This window comes from Seriola lalandi, unplaced genomic scaffold, assembly GCF_002814215.2.
Source record: "Seriola lalandi dorsalis isolate HSWRI2012SDOR001 ecotype SW California unplaced genomic scaffold, Sedor1 jcf7180002054579, whole genome shotgun sequence".
Taxonomy (NCBI): domain Eukaryota; kingdom Metazoa; phylum Chordata; class Actinopteri; order Carangiformes; family Carangidae; genus Seriola; species Seriola lalandi.
This window is the reverse complement of record NW_019525132.1, coordinates 2,337,263-2,360,191: the sequence shown is the minus strand read 5'-3', so window position 1 is coordinate 2,360,191 and position 22,929 is coordinate 2,337,263. Positions and strand designations below refer to the sequence as shown.

Here is a 22,929-nt window from a genome sequence, read left to right as displayed (position 1 = left end):
TGTGCAACTTTACACTACTAGGTTCGTTAGTGACCTCCCTAAAAACAGGTATAGGCTATTTAAAAAAAAAAAAAAAAAAAAATCATAATGATCACCATGACAACGGAGCAACTCGGCTATGAGAAGTTATAAACTTCAAAGTAAGTTTCAGAGTTTTTATGTAATGTTTAAGTGCCAATGTAGGGCACACTAAATATATTTGACAGATATTTCAAAACTTTATACTAATTTTCACACATTTTAAAACACAGAAAAGTAGATTAAAAAGCTCCGGTATATTTTATTTTACTTTATTTTAAAGTTTCTCTAACTTTATTTTTGAAGAACACATGTTTAGGGAGGGCTTTGTTCACTTCTCTGCCGCCAAGGGAAGCAAAGTGAGTGAAGAGTGGCTTCACTGGCTGTAGTGCAGGAATCCGGATATGATGAAAATGTTTTAGACGCAACTATCCTCAGAAAACTACCGCCACTCAACGTCGGAGGCGTCGCGAACGTTATTATTGATATTTTTTTTATACGTCAACAACCGCTGGACTAAGTAGGACTGGGACAAACTGGCTACCAAAGTTACGTTAAGTTAGGTTTGTGGACGCGAAGTTACTCTTTCACCCAGTTTCTTGTTTTTCTTCCCACCGTCCCGGGGAAAGAGTTGGAGGAAGGAAGGATGGAAATAAGTCAGATTTGAAGCAAGGGAGTTGTCATGTTTGAAAGGTAAGTTATGCTTTATAAACAATATGTCCGCTTTAGCTATAAACAGCACTTAGCAAGCGTCCGTCGCTTTTTGATAAAGAAAAAGGAGTGTGTGAACAAATGGACTGCACATGGACTCTTTCAACAAGTTTATGTAAAAAGCGAGAGAAGGGAAATTTCCACTAAGTTTTACTGGAGCTCGACGTCACTTTGTCGGTGTGTGAATAAGCAGACGACTTTCGCAAGTTGAATAATGACCCGCACGGTGTTGCTTCGTGTCTTCAAGCCTGTGCTGATGATGAGACATTGGTTTTCACAGTGCTGAAGGCTGAGGGAAAGGGAGGAACTTCTTCTGCCGTGTGTGTCCCAAAAAGACGACTGTCTCATGTCCAAGGAGACCGTCCTTCCTCCGGATGAGCCGGCAGGGCCAGGCAAGGGCCCCCAGCAAGAGACAAATCCCCTGCTGTCAGACTCACACGGTAAGGGCACACAGGACAGGCCAGACATGAATAGCATGGGAAAAACAAAATTTAATTTAGGTCACAAAAAGTGGGTCTAGGGTTCTATGGGTGCCTGAAGAGGGTCACCTGAGGTCCTGCAGCATGTAGTAATGTAACCAGTATTTGATTGGCAGGATAGTCAGGGAAAATTACCACCAAAGTGTAAATATGTCCAGATATGTACTGGTTCATATTTAACAACATAACTCTGCTTTCATTGGGTCTGCACACCCAAATGCTCGTGGTCCACAAACCATACAGTAAGTGTGTCTGTTTAAACGCCCTGTGACATGCAAACATTTAGGAATCCCTGCTGTATGATGCATGGCTCATGTGTACATGAAGTTCTCTCTTGTGAATGTTGATGGAGTTTTTTTTTTCCTCCATGCTGCCAGTGCACTAGAAATTAAAATGAGCTATAAATATCAGTGACATATTCTGTCAAGAACTCTTGTTGCTTGCCTGGTCAAACATGAGAGAAACTGTCTAAAAAGGAAATGCAGAGAGTGAGTCAATGAATGCATTAACAGATTACTGGTACATATCAGCATTTATCAGTGTGCTTGGGACAATATCAGCCTTGTCTTGTTAAATTATATTCATGTGACTTTTAGTATACATCAGTATCTGTGCTCCCATGTTAAGCCTTGATAATGTTTTTGCTTTTTTCCTCAATAAAGTCTGAAGAAACGCCCTGGTGACTATTAACAGCAACCACAGCCAATTATAGTTTTTAATTAACTTTCTAGTTGCCCCTAAGATTATCACATGTAAAATAAGCTTACCCCCACACCCCCTTTTCATTTTCCTTCAAACAAGCAATGAACCGTTAACCATCCTATTTATACCAAGCATCATTATGGCACTGTCAAAAAATAGCAAAGTAGGACAAAGTAAGCAATCACTGGGGCTGCTGGATTGCGAATGGATTTTCGCTGGACCTTCAAAGGCGCTTGCAGTAAAGACTGAATTTCCCCTCTCAGGGGACTGTGGATGTACTGAGAATAGACCAATTTATTTCTAACTGTGATCACTAAATACTGCGATGCATCACAGAGTACTGCTGCTAACGCAACTGCCGTTACCATACATCAGCTCCAAGTTGAGATATGTGCCATATCTACCGAGAACTGCTGGCCGGCGGCCATCCGTTCCACTCCTCCATCCATTACTGCTCACAGACAGAGAGTGTTGTAGCACTGGAACAAACACATCAAGCTTTGGTAAACATGATGTTAGTTTTTGCTGAATCATTCTTAGCTGTTTTTTCTTGAAGGTGACACAAAAAAGTGGCTCAAGAAAACAGTATGTTACTGAAAACTTAAAGGCTTAGAGAAACACTGGGCTATGAGCAGGCATCTGGCACCAAACCAGTGAATAAAGTCATTGTGGAAGGTTTATTTACTGAACAAAGCAGCAGTGTGCAATGAGCAAAGCGTCAGCAAGTCTTGAAGTCAAGAAGAGTGAAGACATGGTTTAGAGTGGCGCAGTGAGATGAGTGAAACTGTCTCTTGTGTTTTTGCGCAGCTATCAGGCCTAGAGTTTTTGCCCACATACTTTTTCCGATTTAGATGAATGCAGCCTTTATGGCAGTAAAATGAAGCTTGGCAGGTAGAGCACACCCGGGAGCAGAGGGAGAGAAAATGAGATCCAGAGCTCTGGCAAGGCCTTTACCTGAAGCGCCCCACCATGTTGTGCAACCAATTGCCAGCGGCCTGTGTTTTTTCTGGCAAAAATAGGCAGAGTGACCTCTGCACCTCTGGCTCGTCCAGCTGTCCCTGATATTCTGTCCACTGTGGCTGACCCTGCAGTAAAAGTTTACATCTGTTTGTGGAGAAATGGCTGTAAGACATGTTAATTTAGAACAGTTGCGCTCATAATAGCATAACATTAAATTAAACAACTGAGGCCCTTTCTAGTAGTAACCACGCAGCATAATATTTTGCTTCTTAACTTTGTGTGCAACAGGTTTTCCTTATTCAACCATGTTTAACATTGAATGCTTGTGACCCTAGATGCTTGTGACAGTGAATCATCAGGAAGAACACCGTCTCCCAGGAAACCAGCCACTGAAGGACAAAGTCACGTGACAGATGAGAAGCCTAATTATTGCGAGCCTGTAAGAAGTAAGTTTTAACGACCTGGGAAAGCTGTGGGCGGACAGCAGGATATCTTGGTGTTATTTTTAATGATAAACAACAATGAGCTGTTTAATTGGAGACAGTGAAAATGATTAACATATTCTGCTTGCATAGTCAGATGGTTGAGTTTAACTGTTGTAGGTGTTTAGCAATGTTTTATTTAACATTTAAATGGTTATAATTTCATCCTTTTATGAACATGCTCCAGCTGTGAAGAATACTTGTTATGACAGTTGCACAGTGTGCATGCACAAGGTAGGGTCAGTTAGCCAACTAAAATATTAGCTTCAGTGTTTCCAATTATAATAGTATCAAGATAGCACCATGGTCTCTTGGCAAGTGAGTGGTAATATGCATGCTCTCTCATTCTGCCATAATGACCAAAACTTGGCTCGCTTCTCCGTTTTTGCTTCCCCTTCCAACCCTCAGGCCTGTGTTGTGGAAGTGGGGAAATCCTGTTTGTGGTTCTGGCATTTACTGTCTTAACGCACTGATTGCATCTTAGCCACAATGTTTTTACCCCGTACCAAACATTTACCTATTGGACAAGAATTGCACCAGCTGCTAGAGGCATTTCTCTGTTAAACAGTGTCTTCAGGTATATTATTCCTACCAGTAACCAGTAACCATACTAGTAACATATGTTTTAAATCATGGTTGGCTTTTTTCCTGCATTTTATAATCTGATTTTATAACTTCGGAAGCCCATATTGTACCTCAATCACACACTGTTTTATGCAAATGTCCTGATACAGGGAGGTCTTACAAACAATTATTAGCCATTGAACTGCTAAGTTATTAGCAGGTCTAATTAAGTCTAGATGCACTCTTGTTCAGTTAAATGACTTGATACTGAGCTATGGAGTGCAGGTCACAAAAGGAAACCGGCTAAAAGTTTTGTGTGTGTGTGAGTGTGTGTTTTATTGTTTCTAAGAAGAGTGAGATGTGTCAGCAAAGGCTAATAGCAGCTGATTGCTTCCATCCATGTAAGTGTCTCGCTGTAATAAGGATTGTGTTTGCATTTGACACAACAGTTCTTTTGTTTCTAGGTTGTTAACTTTTCCATGGCGCCTTTTCCTGCCTTTTTTTTTGTATTAAGTTTAATGACTTGCCAGTGGCTTGTTTACTAAAGCAGCGAAGAAAAGAGATTCAGATACAACAACAAAAAAAAAAAAAGATTTTCTGTCGAGGTCTTTTTAGTTTGGCAGGTATGTGGAGTATTGCACTTCTGGAGGGAGGCATGCTTTTCTTTCATCTAGGCAGATAAGCCCCTGTGACAACAGTTTTGCGTTGTAATTGAAGGCAACCCCCCCTTCACCCTGAAAAGCACCCACACACAGCCTCTCGCACATATGCACACACACAGACTGTCTGCTGCGGGAATTGAAGAGGGAAGAAGTTGTGCTATTTCTCTTAAAATAGTCATGTCAAATAAAGATGAAACCCCAAATTTGTGCTGTGATAATCTTTGTAAAAATTTTATGTACCTATTTCTGTTTGTGGTTAAATCAAAGTTGGAAATCCTTACATTTAGTGCAGCTCAAGTTAACCTTTTTGTTACATAGACCGTAGCAATCTCACTGTGATTTTATTTGTTGAGGTAGCCAATCAGAGTGCTCCCTAGCAGGGATAATTGAGAGCCCTCTTCAACACAGAAACAGGAAATCAATAAGAAATCATCTGCTCGCCTACATCCTGGCTCTCGCTGTTTTTTCTCTGCGCTGTCCGACTTAAAGCTTGTGTACAGTATGTGGATGATTACTTTTCACAACAAGAGGAAGCCTATTGTAATGTTGTAATAACAACACGGATCCTATTTCATTTATGACAACATTGTTTTGACAAGTTGTTTTTTTAACGAGTGGGTCCTCTTTAAAACAGGAAAGTAAACATGGCAGTGGTTTCATAGTAATTTAAAACTGTTCTTTGTGGAGCATAGCATGCATTTGCATGAGAGTGCAGCAAACAGTGTGCAAGAGTAACTTAATCTTGCCACACAGTTGCAGAAATTAATCATTAGATGTGTGACCTAAAAAGCTGAAATTGTTGTTTCAGAAATCCACATAGTTGGTAAAAAAGCTAACGTGTTGTTGCTCAGGGGATTGCCAACCACTGTGGCTTGTTATAGAAAAAGAAGTACAATTCTGCCCTTCCTCTAAGGCCTTTGTCAATGAACGGTTCCTCTGTGGCTCCGCCATCCTGGGGGAGGAGGGAGAATCTTGTGGGAGAGACAGACATTCCTCAAGAGACCGTTCTGGGTTTTCAAGCAGCTGATATCTCCTGCAAACAGGGCCTTAGCTTCCTAGTCCCTGCCAAGAAATAAATTGCTACCACCCAGGACCAGTTTTAGGAGTTTAATCGTCACATTATTCACCGGATTGTCAAATACTTTTTTTTTTAAAATGCTTCTGTGGTTGATAAAGATGACCTTACTAGCTTCCCAAAGAACAGGTCTGTTTTTTTATCTCAGGGAAATTCTGTAGTGAAAAAGGAAGGTCAAATAACATGACTCTCTTTTTTTAAAGGAAGACATTAGTCTGACCTTTGTGTGAATCCCTGATTGGGCTCTTTAGTGGCACACCTTCAAGGTTATTACCTGTGTGCAGAACTGACCTTTCAGAAGTGAATTTGTGACCCCTAATAAATGCAGTAAAAGGGATTGTTTAATGGGAAAGTGTCTCATACTTACACCTGTCTTGCAAGAACATTCCTTGACAGTGCAACAATTAATATTCATATACAGAACTATAAAGTGTTATGATAGCAGACAGTTGGCAGAGTTAGACTAAGATAAAACAAAGGGCAAGTGCCTCTTCATCATCATTTTCATCATCAGCGCTGAAATATTTTTGCTTCCCAAGTGTTGAATCAACATTCTAAGACTGTCACACTTTGCCTCATGTATATTCCAAAGTTACTTAAGTACTTTGAGACTTTTTAACCCAGAATGTTTTTTTCAGCTATAGGAACTGCATGGTGATTGTTGTTATGCAAAATTCATATCTTTATTGTAATCCTCAGAGCCCTGTCTCTGCAGAAATAATGTGTCTAAAGCATAGACCTATTATAAACTGAACCGTAATTTTCAAGTGATTACTTACCAGTGGGTCATGGAATCAAAAACTGTATAAATAGGGTGAAATGCTAGTGTAGGGGTTGATTAAAATGGCCATTGTAATTCTACCTCTGTTGTAATTATTTTCTCATTGTCTTGGTGCAGATAGATTTCATATGGGAAATTTCAAGTGTGTTAATTAGCATATTTTACCCGAAGTGCCCGAGCCTATTCACTGTGAATTTTTTTTTTTTGAAGATATTCAAAATACTTGAGCCAAATGATTAGATATGCATACCTCAATTCATGGACTGAAGTCTTTTAAGTGCTTATGTTAGATACAAGGCAACATATATGGATTTTGATTGTGGAAGAAGAGTGTGGATTTTTTTCTTCATTGCTGAGAATTTGGATATTCAGAGTCGTTTTAACACCGATTGACCTTTGTGTCTAAATGGTTCTTGTGCAGCACATATCTGCAGTAGTGGAAAATAGTCAGATCTTTTACATCAATGAAAGTAGGTTACTGCATAATAATACTGAAGAAAAGTCCTTAAAATGAAAGTAAAAGTACAGAAGACAGAAGGATGCAATAGTTAAATTTTGTAATTAGTTTAGGTGATGCAACTTTTGTTAGTTGCAATCTAATCTAATACAAGTCAGTTGTGTTTTTTATTTAGAATCTAAATCTGCAATGTAAGTAGTAACTAAGCAATCAGATTACACAGTGGAAAGTGGCATAAAAATAACTGAAGTTAAGTTGAAGTACCTCAAACTGCACAGTACTTCCCTAACGGCACATCTGTACAGTTGAAACCCAGTCACCATTATCTTTATATCGCCTGTCTGTTTAGCGCAGGTGAAGTAGGTGGACAGCTCTGCTCATGTTTATTGTCTCCCGGACCTGTGCCACACAAGTCAGTGTCAGTGCCGTTTCGCAGGCCACTCACAGAGAGAAGAGAGAGAAAAAAATCAGCTAGTTCAAATGAGAGCAGCGCAGGGGGGATTACTTGGCCTCTAACAGGGTTTTGGCTCCAACATTAAGGTTAAAACCCTTTTCTATTACTGAGATCTCTGCTGATGTTGCCCCCACCAGCCCTGACCCCCTCGAGCTTCCAGCTCCTTGCCCCCTTCATGTTTGCAGGTTCAGTGCTTCTCTGCGAGGTCATTCTGTCAGGCCCCCTGATCAGTGGAGGGTGACCAGGGACCAGGGGATGGCTCCCGTCCAGACACACAGACAGCCACAGCAGACACAGGCCCCGATGAGTGCAATACACCCCCCCCTCTTTTTCAGGCTAGAGCTAAAATCGATGCAGGCGTCTCTGTGTTTAAAAAGCCACTCAGAGGCAGACGAGCAACTCTGTCTCAAAGGCTGATCTCTCAGCTTAAGGCCTTGATTGGCATCCCAAAGATGTGAGGCACTGACCCACAGCTGTCCCATTAGTAGAGGGTTAATGTTGAGATTGATACTGAGCAAATAAAGGAACTAGGTATGTGGGTATTTTGATAGACTGCCTATCCCCTCTCTGACCCAGAGACAGACCTCAGCTGTATTTTTGCTTTTAGGGAGTGGTAGCGCTACTGCCAGATCCTCATCCCTGACTCCAATAGTGTCTGTGTCCACAGTGGCTGTTTATTTGGTGTGTGTGGTTGTCCCAGTGTCTGCCTTTATGCATGTGTATGCCTTTGAGTATATGGGCACAAGGATGAATGTGCGCATGTGCAAGTCTGCGTGCCTGCCGTTGAATTTCAAACGAATGAGTTTCCTGTGGAACTTCTACTTCAGCGAAGAGATTTTGAAGCCGGTGGAATATTTGAGTCATCGATGTAACTGAAACTGAAAATACCCCGTTCCCCTCCCTCCCTCCCCCCTCTCACCCTCCCGTTCACTCCTGCTCTGTTGCTCAGTTTTTGTTTTTGAGTCGTCAGCGAGGAGAGGGTGGAGCACGTTTTTGGAGTATGGAGCCTGGCAGCTCCCTCAGGCCTGCTCTGAGTCACGTCATAATTGATCTTTCTAGAAATTGTGGTAGCTAGCCGTGTAAAGCCTAAATCTGTGCAAGATGTGCAGCTTTTAAAAGATACTGCAGTCGAGCATTCGGCTGTCTTTATACTACACTCTTTCTCCCCTCTTGGATGGTGAGAAACAGATGAGGGAGAATGAAAGGCGTTTGACAAAGCTTAATGCAGACACAGGCTCGTACAAATTCATCTCAGAAATGAGGAGAGGAAGAGAATAACGCACCATTTAGTGTCTCTCACAGCTGCCAGGTTGTAAGGCTCCTTGATGTCTTGCGTTCTGCTACATTAGTAGCACTCAAATTAGCACCGTGCCAAATTCCACACAACACTGGAGAGACCAGAGACCTCTGTGGCCGGAGCTTGGCCGTGAGGGGGTGGGTTGAGTGTGAATGACTTCCCCTCAACATGATTCATGTAAGAGAAAATGGCATCTCATTGGGAGTTTCAATGATTTAGATAGCAGTCAGACATATTAATCTGGGAAAATGTTCCGTTTTGAAATCAAAGGATAATTGATCACCCCCTTCCTCCACCACCTGCCCTCCCTTTCCCATCACACACACACACACACACACACACACACACAAACACACACACACACACACACACACACACACGTGCACACACCTTAACCAGCCTTATGCACCAAGTACGCTGAGAGGTTCATGTCGTCAAATCAAGCTCTAGTCTTTCAAGTTGCCTTTGCTACTGTAAAATGTAATTAAACAGAACAAGGTCCGAAGGGGGTTATTTTTTCCACTCAATCAGCAGCGAAATTTGAAATTAGGAAACCCCTGACACTCTGCTTCTCTCTTGGTTGGGTGAATGTGGTAGCGGCAGTGGCAGCGGTGGTGAGGGAGGATTGGAAATAATATTAAGCGCTGTCTTCAAGTGTCACTTCCCCTTCAGCAGGGTGGAGGAGCCAAATTTGAATGACTGTCAGAATGAATTAAAACAGGTTGGGAAATAAGTATGTCACCACTGACTGTCCTGGAATGGGATAGAAAAACAGACAAAAATGTGATGTTTCCTGCTTAACTGAGATGCTACACAATATGATCAGCCTTGACAGGTGAAGACAGCTAATAGAGTTCTGTTACAGGCTACCATAACACACCCACACACACATACAGAGCATGTCACTTTTGCTGATGAAGATCCAATATCAGAGCAAGTAATTTAGCTATCCTCAGCGGCCATCATCATCTGCGCAGCCATCATCATCATTTTATCTTGGATAAATACAAAACATCATAGGTGTGTGTTAACTGACAGGGCCAGGATTGCAGTATGATGTCCAGAGTCACATATTTTTCATATCTATTGGAACAAGTGACATTCCTGTTAGCCTGTGTCAGGTCGCTATCCACTCTGTGTCAACGCTCAAGACAAGGCTACTGACTTGGCATGGCACCCACATCTTTACATTACAGGAGTAATTTTCTAATCACATGCTAGTTCTTGGTTGTCAGTTGACATCGTTAATTTGCCTTATTTCACACTGCTGATATCTGCATTATATTGATACTAATCACAGTTAGTTTTTTTTTTGTCATTGTGATGGGACACTTAAATGATGATCTTCAAGTCTGTTCCTTCCAACGCGTCCTTCCAGACAATAAAGAAAGTCCTTGTCCAAGAGTTTGGAAGGTCAAACGGTAAACGAGGCTTTGATACACTCAAGGAAAATTTCAATCGGAGCCCTTTGTAATAACATTCATTGTACTATTTTCCTCTTTCTCTGTGTCCCCCTCGCTCTGTCTGCAGTATAATTCCCCTGGTTTTGCGTCTATAAATATGGACAGGGAAGATGTATAATTTCTAATGAGAAAATATATCCCTTTGGATTGAAAGGCAGGAGCTGTTCCACGTGCTGCTGTTTGTTAGGAGGAGAGATGATACCTCAGGCTGTTTTGGCAGAGAGAGGAGGGGGTGGCGGCGGTGGTGGTAAGACGAGTCTGGCTAGGTCATTGCACATTTACAAATTAGCATTTCAATCATGCAGGTACATGGCCAGCCGAGCAGAAAATATACATGTTTTTCTAATACAAGGCACAAAAAGATAAACAAAACACTGTCCATGTTAGAAGAATTAGCATTTCAGAGCTAACTGCTGCTATGTATTCTACACATTTCTGTTTGGGACTCATAACTAAAAATAAAGGTGTCTCTTCAGCTCTCATATTCCATTCAGTGTTAACTCACAAACTCGTAGCATTGTGTAATAACGGCTATTAGGAGATGAATACAAGATCTGGGTTGTGGTGTTTATTTGGCTGACATGATGTGACATTTGAATAACTGTATGCTCTCTATGATGGGCATTCTAATAAGCCAAGGCAAACACCTTTCGTCTCCTTCTCCCTCTTTCTCTCTCTCTCAGGGGCATTAATATTAAAAAGGACTGAGCTTTAGAAACACAGAGCTTGTGTGGTTGTTCAATCCGCTCCCTGCTTTACCTGCGACTCTGGGCGTAGCGGTGTGCAAATGAGAATCTCCTCACTGCCCTGTTTGACCTCTGTGTTATATTTTCATGTTCTCGACTATTTTAGAATTCTTGTTTATACAGCTCTGTTTCAGTTGACATGCATACATGCATATTCCTTCCTGGTAGGTCTGCTCTGTGCGTGTGTGCGTGCGTGCGTGCGTGCGTGCGTGTGTGCGTGTGTGTGTGTGTGAGAGCTCCAGTAGGCTTGTGACACATATATGTATACTCCTCCTCTTCTTTCTTCTGTCTTTTGGGTGCAATTTCCAGCTCCCTCCTGTAGGACCTATTTTCTGTGACAAAAACGGAGGTGTTTATATACTCAGTTTTACATACAGAGCGATCCCCCACACAGCTCTGGCACAGCTCCAGCGCTCTCCAGGCACTCCGGTGCTCGGTCCCTGTGTGGCGCAGCCACTGAAGACTCAGTGACAAATGGCAATTATATTTGTGTGTTCTTCATGAATCCATCAAACACTGGCCTTTTAAAAATGCTCCCCAGATATTTGAGGCTGTCAGCTACTAGTAGCTGGGACCAAATTGGGATGCTGCTTAGACAGTCAAGAACTACTCACCCCCTAGTTTCCCCTGTGATGTGTGTGACAGCGTGTGTAGGGGAATACCATGTTTTATTCAACTACAAATGTACACTCTCAACAGTTGTTGATGTGCTAGAAATAGGGCGGTTACAAGTCCAATTTGGTGTGTGTGTGTGTGTGTGTGTGTGTGTGTGTGCGTGCGTGTTATAGGAACAATGCAGTAGCAGCGTGCCTCTGCTCCGTCAGGATTTATTAACAGGGCAAGCTCATAATTTCATAAATCACTTGTATCCTCAGATGTGGAAACAAACTTTATGTTCAAAAACTTCATCACTGCATTATCTTATTTTGAAGTTATGAAGTCTAGTCTTGTGTAGTTGTGTACCCATATTAAAAGCTCATAGAGGTTTTGTGCACACTTCTAAAATGTCTATTATATAGTAAAATTCACAGTGATTCATTTGGATTGACTTATATAATGCAAAATGCACAATTTTTGATACATTTCAAAGTGGACTTGACAAATGCCAGCTTTTTCCTAAATCTATATTGTATGCAGTTTTACAGCACACATTGAACAACCAGATGATCCTCATGAGGTACTCAGAACAAATGCTATACATTTCTCTTTCATTGCACTGCATGTACAATGAAAGTTTCCCCAACTTACCACCCTAGCACAATTCCAACAGGACTTACTGTATTTCTGCTTTTTCTCATTAAGTCTTCATTTGTCTCTTGGTGGCTGTACAAGTCTGTCATTGCCATCCTTGACAGTATCATCATTATCGTGATCAATGATTATGAATATTTTTCCACCGTGTCCATTCATCTTAGTCACTGTGTTCATCAGGATAAAAATAAAGACTGTGAATGTGTAAAGACGATCCAAGAACATGCCACTGAAGCGCGCCTCTCTTCGGACTTGAACCACTCTTTAGGGCTTTGCAGCGTGTCAGAAACCTGAGTTGCTGCTTATGTACTCTGGGTTTTACGTGGTGGTTCCTTAATAACTATTTGTACTTTGGTAAATTGAAGGTTTGACTTCCTCAAAAGGAAAGGTAATTATGCCTCCGAGTCTACTTTGGCCTATTTGTGCATGAACATGTGTCTGTGTGTGAGTCCATGTGGCGAGATCCCTTAACCTAAATGGGAATAGCGACTATTATTACGCAAGACACTGTGGGTGATTGATTTGTTAAGGAACTCTTATTCTCTACACAGGAATTTGCTGTGTTGTACTGACTTGGAGAAACAGGTGAATTATTATTATTGTGCGGTGTTAGCTGCGAATTGTGCAATGTTTGTGTGTGTATGTGGTCTTTGCCAGTGAGTTTGGATCATGAGCTGTAGAGAGGGATTTCCCTTGTCATCCCCATTAAAGTCAGCCAGTGCTTTTTGTGTTCGCACATCAAAGTATGAGGCTACATCTGATGAAGAAAATAATGTAAATAAAGAAGAAATTGTTGGAATGATGATTGGATTGGATACAATTCATTTAATCCTTGATTTAAATCTTTGTCAGTGTAAATCTAAAGACAGCAATCCAACCATCTTCAGGACAAAACTAAAAGAATAAATCACAGCCAAATGAGGAGCTACTTTTTATTATCTGGTTTGTGAGTCTTGTTGATGAAAACATTTTGCTAGGGTGTGACTCAAATTAACTGACTCCAGATGAGTATAATGCACTAAGATTTCAAAGATTAGTAATTTATTTAGAAATTCAAATGTCTTCCTGGTAAATCAAAAGTCCGCCTTGGCCACCCGAGTACATACCACTGTGTTAATGTGTAGGAAACCCTAAGTGTGTGTTTTCCATGGTTTCTTTTTCATATTGGTTGGCACAGCTTAAGAAAAAAGTAAGCGCTGGAGAAAAAAAAGAGGTGAAAAACATGCCCAGTTGCAGCTGTCAGGGGTAAAACTGAAGAACAACAACAGATGTAGCCTACTCTGAGTCTCCTTGTTAGCAAGCTTTAGTCTCTCCTCACATTGTCATGGGCAGGCTGCAAGGCTTTTGTCTTTTGGAGAAGAAAATCCATCAACCTGGTCTTAAATCACTGAATAATGAATTCTATCGTGTGCTACCCAGTTGTCTAATTCAAATTGCATGGAATCCTGATCCCTAAAGTCTATATTTGTTTATCAGAGCAGCATGCAGAACCCTGAATGAGGAGAAGGCGAAAACCCAGTGTGTGTATTTAATTGCTTTGTTTTACATCCACATTCACGTCCGGCCTCTCCCAGAGTGATGTGTTGTTAAAAAGCGCGAGGCCCGATTCCCACACTCTCGCCCTCTCTTGTTAACCGTAATTGTACTTGTTGGTGAGCTGACAGAAAGAAAATAGAGATGGAAAGAAATTACCAGCATCATATTAAGTTCTATGTTTGCATCTACTTTGGAAAATTTGTTGATTTTTGGACAGCTGGAAAACACTTAAACAAGCCAGCTAGCACTATACATCTGGTAAATAAGGCAGAATTCAGAGTTTGGTAGTGAAGATACTATATATTCAATGTATATGAAGGAAGTATAGTTTAGAAAAAAATGAATAAGTATGGTTCACACAGAAAAACTTAAAAAGAGATGAATAATTCACAAAATCTCAAGTTAACCATGCACTGGCGGCGTGTGCACATGCACAGTGGCTCTGATGTGGAGGGAAGGTAATGTAGGAGTAACTCCCAGTAGAGCTGAATGTGCAGGTGTTCCTTTCAGTAAAATGCCACCTCCTTTGCTCACTCACATCCTTCGCCTTCTTTCTTATCAGACAGGTCGCTGTCTCCTGACTTTCTGTGGCTGTCACACATACACTTAGTAAGACTAGTTGAGGCCATCTCTGAGCTTTCAGAGGAAAGGAGATCATTACTGTTGCAGACAGCAGCTATTTTGTATATGCACAGTATCACAGGCTCTCTTTCTCTTTTTTCTGTATTAATCTCTCTTTCTCTCACACTGTCTTAACTCACCTGGGTACTGCTCCCACAAATGTCTTTCTGCCTACAGCAGTGGCTTTTGTGAACCTGTCACATATAAGGTTCCTGTATCTCTCCGCTTCTCTCTGTCACTCCGGGTTGAAATGTTTGCCATATGATCGATATTATCATGTTAGGAAATGGTGGCAAGATTTGCTGAGAGTGATTTCGCTGAGAAAGGTGTCTCCATCTGTGTTCGGTTTGTAAGAACTGAATATCACAAGCTACTGTAACTTTTTATGTGAATAAATGATATGAAGTGTAAGGTGCAGAGAGTGCAGATAAAGTTCTCTTTCAGTTAAAATAAAGTTACAGCGTTTAGCCGCGTATGGATGAAGGAATCCGCAACTCTTTGTCTTCCTTAAAAAATAGACACCATAAATGCTAAGTAAGTTATTAAGGTAAACCACTAGTTCCTTTTGTTGATCTTGTATCTTAGTGTTTGGTCTACATTCACATCAGAAAGACTGTATATGATGTGTGTATATATATATATATATATATATATATATATATATATGTATATGTATATGTATATATGTATATATGTATATAAGTAATGTTCTGTGATTGTTCAATATTCAGTTTTATTTGTTTTGTATTTAGACTTGCAGGTGTTTCAGCTGAATAAATGCACAACAGATGAAATACTCCAGGGAAATTTGATGATTTAAATACTAATTTAAGTCATTGTACAAAATCCACACACCCAACTTTTTACAGGAGTAAAACAGATATCCTTTCTTCTTCATGTTTCCCTCCAGCTCAACCTCAGTCTGAGCCTCAGCCAGTGTCCTCGGAGCCTGTCGAGGGAGACGCTGCCAAGGACAAAAATGGCTTTCGCCACAACAGCACTGGCACGCCCGCGCTGAGTAATGGCAGTGGAATCCACCCTGGCATCGGCGGGGCTGGGGCCACGCGCATATGCACTTGCGGTGCCAACATCAGCAACATGGGCGTCATGGGTGGGTCAGGCCCTGGCACAAGAGTAGTGGCGACTGCGCCGACTACAGAGCAGCCCAGGAAGCAGCCGTCCACACCTGTGTCACAGAGGATGCAGAGGAAACTGAGGTCCAGCTTGTCGGTCAACAGTGACAGCAGCAGACGCAGCAAAGGCAGTTCTACTGGGTCGCAGAAAGCTCCTTTACCAGAGGGTGAGTATCCACACACCAGTTATGATGGACAGCAAATATAGAGAGCAGAAAGCTACACACATACTGACAACTGATCCTCATACTAACGTGTCTAACATTTGTTCGCTTGCATCCTTCTCTTTCTGCATCCCTCCTTGTGTTGGTCATGAGTTCATTTCATTTGTAGTTGGGATATCTTTGGAACTGAGGTCAGTCAGGGCATTATTCTATTGTGTATTGCTTCAGATACATCCGCATTCATAAACACACTCCAGTCATCATAAAAAAACATAAATTGGTAGTTTTAAATTCTTAAAGTTAAATTAATCTAATCTAATAAAATACTGTGCAGCAAAACCACCTGATCCCTAACATGCAGTCACACAGTGAAATGAGAACACCATCAAATCATCACCATCAAAGTGGTTTTTGTGTTTAAGAAGCTGTTCTTGGGAGGCCTCCTGAAATAATAGATATTGATAATAAATTCTTACCTTCTCTTACCTTTTAATGATGGGAGTGCATGACCTCTCATATTTATCACTCCTGCCAAGCAAATGACATCTCATCCCGCTCCTGTGGTTTTTATTTTCTTTAACAACAAGTCAGAGAGTCTGTTTGCCATGCAGGGAAGCCGTCACTTTGTCAGGTGCAAGGCTGAGGTGAGTCCAGTAATGAAGGCGGTTGGCTGGTCCTTTTCCATTGGGGAGATAGGTGTGACCGTCTAACGAGGCCTGAGAGCGCAGGGTGCCTATTAAAAGTCGTGACCAGCCTTCTTCAGGCCCCTCACGGCCCCTCACACCTCTCTGGGCCCTTTCTGGTTCTCCCTACATCCCGTCAGCACCACCCTGGCCCTCATTAACAGGGCCTTGTTGCATTTCTCCTCCAACTACTGTGCATGTATTTGTGGACATGCATGTGTTCTCTATCCTTTCATGCCCCATACAATATTATTTTGCAGGCATATTTCTTTAAAGTAGAGTGGCTATTCTTATGTATTCATTCAACCCAAGGCCTTTGCTGCATGACTCACAATGGTCAGAAAAGTTGCCGGTCAGATCTTTGATAATGCTGTACTTGAAATACACATCAGATTGAGTTACAGGTGAACAAAACAAGAAGGTGCACGTACTGTACACATCCGCAAAACTTCACAAGTAAAGGTGGGATGTATCCACTAGAGATATCCCAGACACCTTATGTTTTCAACATCTTAATTGGTAAAGGACAGAAGCGAGAGGATGAAAAAAAAACAAAACAACAGCAGCTCAACAAGTCTGTCTCATTATGGCCTTTGTGTTGCTTATTTGCAGACACGAGAGCTCTCAGAATCAATATGTTCGCTCTCAACTATTTATTTCCCTCAGGAAAACAGCCAAGCTGTTGTGTTTGAATGTTTACACGGATTAACATAATCTGTTTGCCTGTGAAATTAGCCTCCTAAACAGCCCCCTGAACACAGGAAATAAAAGGCGTAAGCTAGCATGAACTAGCTCTGGGGATTCTGCTGCTCCCTGTGTTTCTTGGCACATGCCGTTGGCACCGAAGCCAATCTGTGATAACGCCACAGCTTCTGAGGAGTCATTTACCACAACGCTTTTGTTTAGCGGGGTGGGTTGTCTCAACTCTTGTCATCCAGTTTGTGTCTCTGTTAATTTGTGTGTAATCAGTTAAGGTCTCAAAGCTGCTTTAGCCTCATTTAGAGACTTAGGGCCAAGGCTGCGAGCGCAGACTTTTGCTATGCTGTAAACCTCGATGTGTTTGTGTGTGTTGTGTAAGCTCTACTTTTCCCTCAGTCATACATTATAAACAGACCTGCTTTAAAGTACATGTGGTGGACCTCCGCTGTGTAACCCACATCCTCTGCCCTCTTTACCCATGTGTGCCTTCTATGCACTCCCTTGGCCACCAAGGCTTTGTCTGATCAATCTCTCTCTCTTTATCTTTGTCTGCCTAGCTATCTTGCCCTCTCTCTCCCTCTTTGTGAGTTTGAATGTTTTGCACAGCTTGCCGCTCCGAGGCCCATCCAGCTTGTTTTGTGTCATGCCGCTCCCCTTTTTTGATGTTAGCTTTCCAGATGTCTCAAACTATTTCCTCAGAGGCGCCGGACGCTGTTTTTGGCCCTGCAAACTCTGGGCTTCATCGCAGCTCGCTGACATTAAACAGGAGCAGTGTCAGTGTGTGCTGTTCTGTCTGTCTGTTGGTTGATTTCACTCTGTGTCTGTCTGCCTTTCTGTCCTTCTGTCTGTCTCTCTCTGTTTTCATGGAGATGTGCCTTGCGTCCAGCTCTCTTGTGTACAGTATACGACCCCCCATCCCCCGCTCCCCTCCTTCTTGCTGGCTTCTCTAAGATCCAGACTAATCGCTGGTGTTGAATTATACATCCAAGTGAATAGCTGAGATGGCCGGCCGCTGCCTAATGCCTATGTACTGTGTTTATATCGTATTCACCGTCTGCTGTTACAGTCTGAACGCTGGCATGGCTTTACCCTCTGGGTCCTTCAAAGTTTGTTAGGTTGAACTTTGAGGTTTTGTGCATGCTGCTGAAACTGGGTAGTGTTTATTGCTCTCATTGGCATTTTGCTGCACTTAGATGACAGTACACTACAGTCAATGCCAGTATACAATGTGGTACGAGTTTTGTTTTTCTAGCATGAAACAAATCCACAATCTGGCTAACAGCAATTTACTGCATGTCCGCACCAGATGTTCAATAGTGATGGATTTATTCTCATGCATCTCCCATCACTGCCAGTGTTATGGTCTCAGATAAGTATAATAAGATGCATTCAAACTTCAGGCACCCTCACAGACACACAGGCACGTAGACACGCTTGCTCGTTTCATGTTCCCTTCTCTATCTTGTTTGTATCGCAGTCAGCTAATGCTTCTGGTCAGCTCTGCAGCCCTGAGCACCGCAAAAATAGGAAAAAAATCCCATCCACTTTGATTAATCAAACATGAGCATCCAGCGGTCCTCAGCTTGCCTTCCCATGCCGTCCTCCACACTCTCCTCCTTTCGCTTTCCCTCTAACCCAATCAGTAACAGCCCCTTCTGACAGCTCAAGATGGCCTGATGAAAGTTATGCAAATGTGCCCTGTTTGTAATGCTATTTTTCTGCATCCATCCACATCATGTCTTTTTAACACTCCAAAGCAGTGGCGCTGTGCTGGCCTCGGTTCAAAAAGGAGACAGCTGCAAGGGGTGTATACCAGGCGCACTCAGCGAATGATACTTAGTATGATTTAGTGACTTGGATACAACTACAGAAGTTCTAGTGTGGAGCAGCTGGATTAATGAAATCATAAATTGTGAGCATTTAACTCTTATTTGGGAATCTGTGAGGTCTGAATAAACAATCATTGTTCTGTATTTAATCTCACCTTTTGCACTTATCGCTTCAGTGCTTTGTGCTTTATTTTTTTCCTGCAACACAATGAATAGTTTTGTTCCAAATTACATTTTTTGCTGTTTGGAAAAAGTTACTTCACCTGTTATGACTGACAAGTTTAGGTCAAGTTAAGTTGTTTTTTTTTTTTAAAGGAGAATGGGTAAATTAAGGATTTGATTTGATTTGATTTGATTTGATTTGATTTAATTAATGAATATAATGCCTATGTTGAATTAGATTGTTTTGATGATGTTTTCTGGCTAGAGTTGAAATATTTGGGGGTTAAACTCTTCTGTACCGTCACTAACATACTGTGTCAGTGGAAGATTCTACGTAAAACTTTAAATTTTTCTTATTTCATTACCTATTCAAACCAGCTTAGTAGCATTTTAATGAAATATGTAACTAATTCAGCCATTCAGAAACAGATTTGTGATGGTTAATGGGCACATTGGTAATTTAAAGGGGAACTCTTTATTGCTGTGAAACAACAGGCTGAAACTTGCCACCAGCCACATAAAGTGAAGAGGTTAAATGTTAATCAGAGGTGTGAGCATTGCCAGCATTAATCCACCTATTTGCCAGGGAGAGACTCTTGGACTTTGCTAATCATCTTTGTGTGATCAACCCAGCAGTTTGCATGATAATGCCACAATTATTTAACAGTCCGTTAATCAAAACTGCAGGAGAGGAATTCATTTCTTTGAATTTCTCTTGTTTCCTTTGTCCCCCCTGCCTAGTTAGCCCTCACCCTTCTGCCTCATACCTACTCTATTGTACCTGTCAGCCTGCCATGCATGTATCCTCACTCACTCACTCACTCACTCACTCTGCACTGTTTTTAACAGGCACTAATTCTAGTGAGTATAAAACTTAAAATATTCACATGTAACGAAATTAATTTACAGACACATGCAGATTTGTGTTTTTCTTGTTTTGTGTTTTTGTTCTCTTTGATTGATTTTTATTTCATTCACATATTTATGTCACTTCACAACTTATCACCCTGGCTGCTCTGCCATGGACCCAGACTGCTGCGTCCACTGCATCTTGGCCTGCCTGTTCTGTGAGTTCCTTACGCTTTGCAACATGGTGGTGGCGCAGGCCTCGTGTGGCGCATGCACGTCAGAGGCGTGCTGCTGCTGCTGCTGCACCGACGACCTGGGTGATGACTGCAACTGCCCCTGTGACATGGACTGTGGCATCATGGATGCCTGCTGCGAGTCCTCAGACTGCCTGGAGATCTGTATGGAGTGCTGCGGCATCTGCTTCCCTACATAGGGAGGCCTGTACTGGTGAGGACCAGGGTGTGTCTGAGGGGGATAACTGGAGCCCACAAGAGAATCTAGAAGGACACTGCTGCTGCTGTCACTTAAAATATAGCAGCAGACAGAGGGAACAAGTGTGTGTGGGTGTGTGTATGTGTGTGTGATGTTCAGTATATGTGTTTGTGGATGTCCTTTTCTTGTGATGTGTGATGACTGTTCAGTGTGTGTAATAGTATGGTGCGGTTGAGTAAAGCATGCTTTAAAAGATGTATTTTGACACTGGGCTTCTCCATCAAAATCAGCTCAGCAGGGGCTACAGTAACTCCAGATATATGAACATGTCAGTTAAATCTTTAGTTTATAGTAAGTCATCTCTGTTAAGTATTCTATCCTTTGCGAAAAAAAAAGTATTATCACAGACTGCCTTAAAAGATTTTATTATTACATCAGGAATGCTGAGTAATTGTATCTTATCTTGCCTTTTTTTTTTTTTTTTTTTTGTCATTTTGGTGACGGACATGTTGCGTACACTAAACAAAATGATAACATTTACTCTGTTTTCATTTTCAATACTTCTGGTTTTTTGATGCTCAGAAGCTGAGGTTGCAGTCTTAGTACTGTACAACACTGTAACAGGTTTATGTGACACTTCATACATTCTTAGTTGCATACTGTATTTTTGCAACACAGACTTCATTCACTCATCTACTGTAGCACTGCAGAACAGCTGAAACTGGTGAAATATCAAAGGTGAATCAGGACATTATATCATCTGCTACTGTCAGGACTAAATACTTTTTTATTTGAAACATTTTTTGAAATGGTATATTATTACAGAACTGCACAAAATTGCTGATAGCTAAATCTTACAAAGTGTTGGAATGTCGATGAAAACATTTTTATACCAAAGAATCTCATCTTACACCTCCTGATTTGGCAGTGTTTGAAGCCTTGGGTTTACTGGAAATACAGTGCAGATCCTCACATTTTTAATACAAAAGGTTCTGACCAGCTCACTGCACAGTTTTCTGCAATGTTAAGATAAACAATGTCTACAGCTTATATCTTTATTTCTCTGAAAGTCCTCCTCTAATGTTAGCCATCAATGATTAGGCTTTGTCAGCTGCATATGGTACAAGTCTTCTCTGTGATGCTATTTTACATACATACTGTGTAAGTATGACTTGTTGAACTGCACTCTGTTCATGAGGGGTGTGATAAGGAATTAAAAAACGGTGACCCTGGTTGCCATATAAGCGGCTTTCGGGTATGAAGCCCAGTGACTCACAATACAAAAAGGGAATCATGAACTGTCAAGCTGAAATGGTAAACTAATGCAGGGTAAAGGCAGTTTTCTTCTCTTTTTTTTCTGTTCCTTAATTCTGTGTATTTCCAGATGAGGTTGCGGTGAATCACCAGTGGAGTCATTTTCTTGTCTTGGAGATGTGCTTTGATGTTGTTTAAGTGATGATACTTAATGCTGGCCCTCATTAGCACTGCTTGATAAATGGTAACAAAAAAATGTCCCTTCGTAATGCCAACAAAGATAATGTGCTGTCATGTACAGCTCGTCTTAATGGCGCACTGTTATTGTGTATAAGGAAGCTGGACGGGCACCTCTGCAGCAGAGAATGTGCAGAAAGAAAACCTCATTTTCATGTTTATGATTAACTCAAGCCACATGTTTCGTCTGTGCTAAGGAGTGTCAAGAAAACACTATATAGATAATGTGAAGAATTTATCTAAAAGAAAACATGTATACATGTAGCTACAGTAGTTGTCCTCCTATACTATACTGTTAATTTTTTTTTGTGCCGTACACTTGATCCGTCTCATTTCCATCCTGGTGCATAATTTCTTAACTTGGAGTTCACAACTCATTTTATTAGTTTTGTACATTATCTTCCATCTCAAAGAGAACAGTTTTTAGAAAATAAAATATTACTAAAAAAATGAATGATTATTGTTTTGCACGAATTTTTTTAAATGTGTTGATCATTTCTTCATCATATTCCAGTTGTTACAGGAGCAAACTCTCAGTCCACTCTGGTAACAAACAGACCTCTCTTTCATTTGAATGTGGAAACTATTTTCATAATTGTCAAATCATTTTAGTGGGATCAGAGCAGTTGCTGGTTCTGGCTTCTCACATTTGAATATATCTTGCATTTCTTTGTCAGTTATGATATTAAACTGTTAGTATATGTCTTTGAGTTTTGGATCGGTAATCCAAAAAAACAATTGAATACATCTCCTCGATTTTGGGAAGTTATAACTGGCATTTTCACTGGTTTCTATAAGTTTCTGCAGCAGATTGGTCAAAAATGTAATTAATTGCTAGTCGCAGCCCTGACATTAAATGTAATTTAAAGAGTTTGGTACAGGATCTGTTGCCTGCTTGTACCTTCTTGTTTTTTCTCTTGTGGATGGGGCAGCGTTGCAGCACAAAGTATAAGTTTCATGATGACCGCATCTGTAACCTCTCACCTCTTTCACAGCTCTGTGTTGCACTGTCCTTCTCCTCTGGTCTTGTCTCTATTAGAGAGGGTGCTCAGAGTGCAGCATTAGCACTAACATGGAAACATGGCCAACAACACTCAGTGAGGTCATCAGGGAGCAGGGACCTCCTGCTGACTGGAACAGCAGTCTGACCTTCAGCCGACACCACCCCCTATTAACCTCTCAATTAACCTCCACGTCAGCCCCCCTGCTGGAAGAGCAGGGAGAAAAA

General features: G+C 41.4%; 1 protein-coding gene across 1 annotated transcript; it reads left to right on the top strand.

The window, feature by feature from the left end:
- The first annotated feature begins 412 nt into the window (after window positions 1-412).
- Window positions 413-22,155, top strand: mdfic (MyoD family inhibitor domain containing). The gene is made up of 5 exons (XM_023418015.2): window positions 413-711; window positions 1,010-1,169; window positions 3,206-3,316; window positions 15,170-15,559; window positions 19,961-22,155. The coding sequence occupies exons 2-5, from the start codon at window positions 1,076-1,078 to the stop codon at window positions 20,209-20,211; spliced, it is 846 nt and encodes a 281-aa protein (XP_023273783.1). The 5' UTR covers window positions 413-711; window positions 1,010-1,075; the 3' UTR covers window positions 20,212-22,155.
- Window positions 22,156-22,929: the final 774 nt, after the last annotated feature.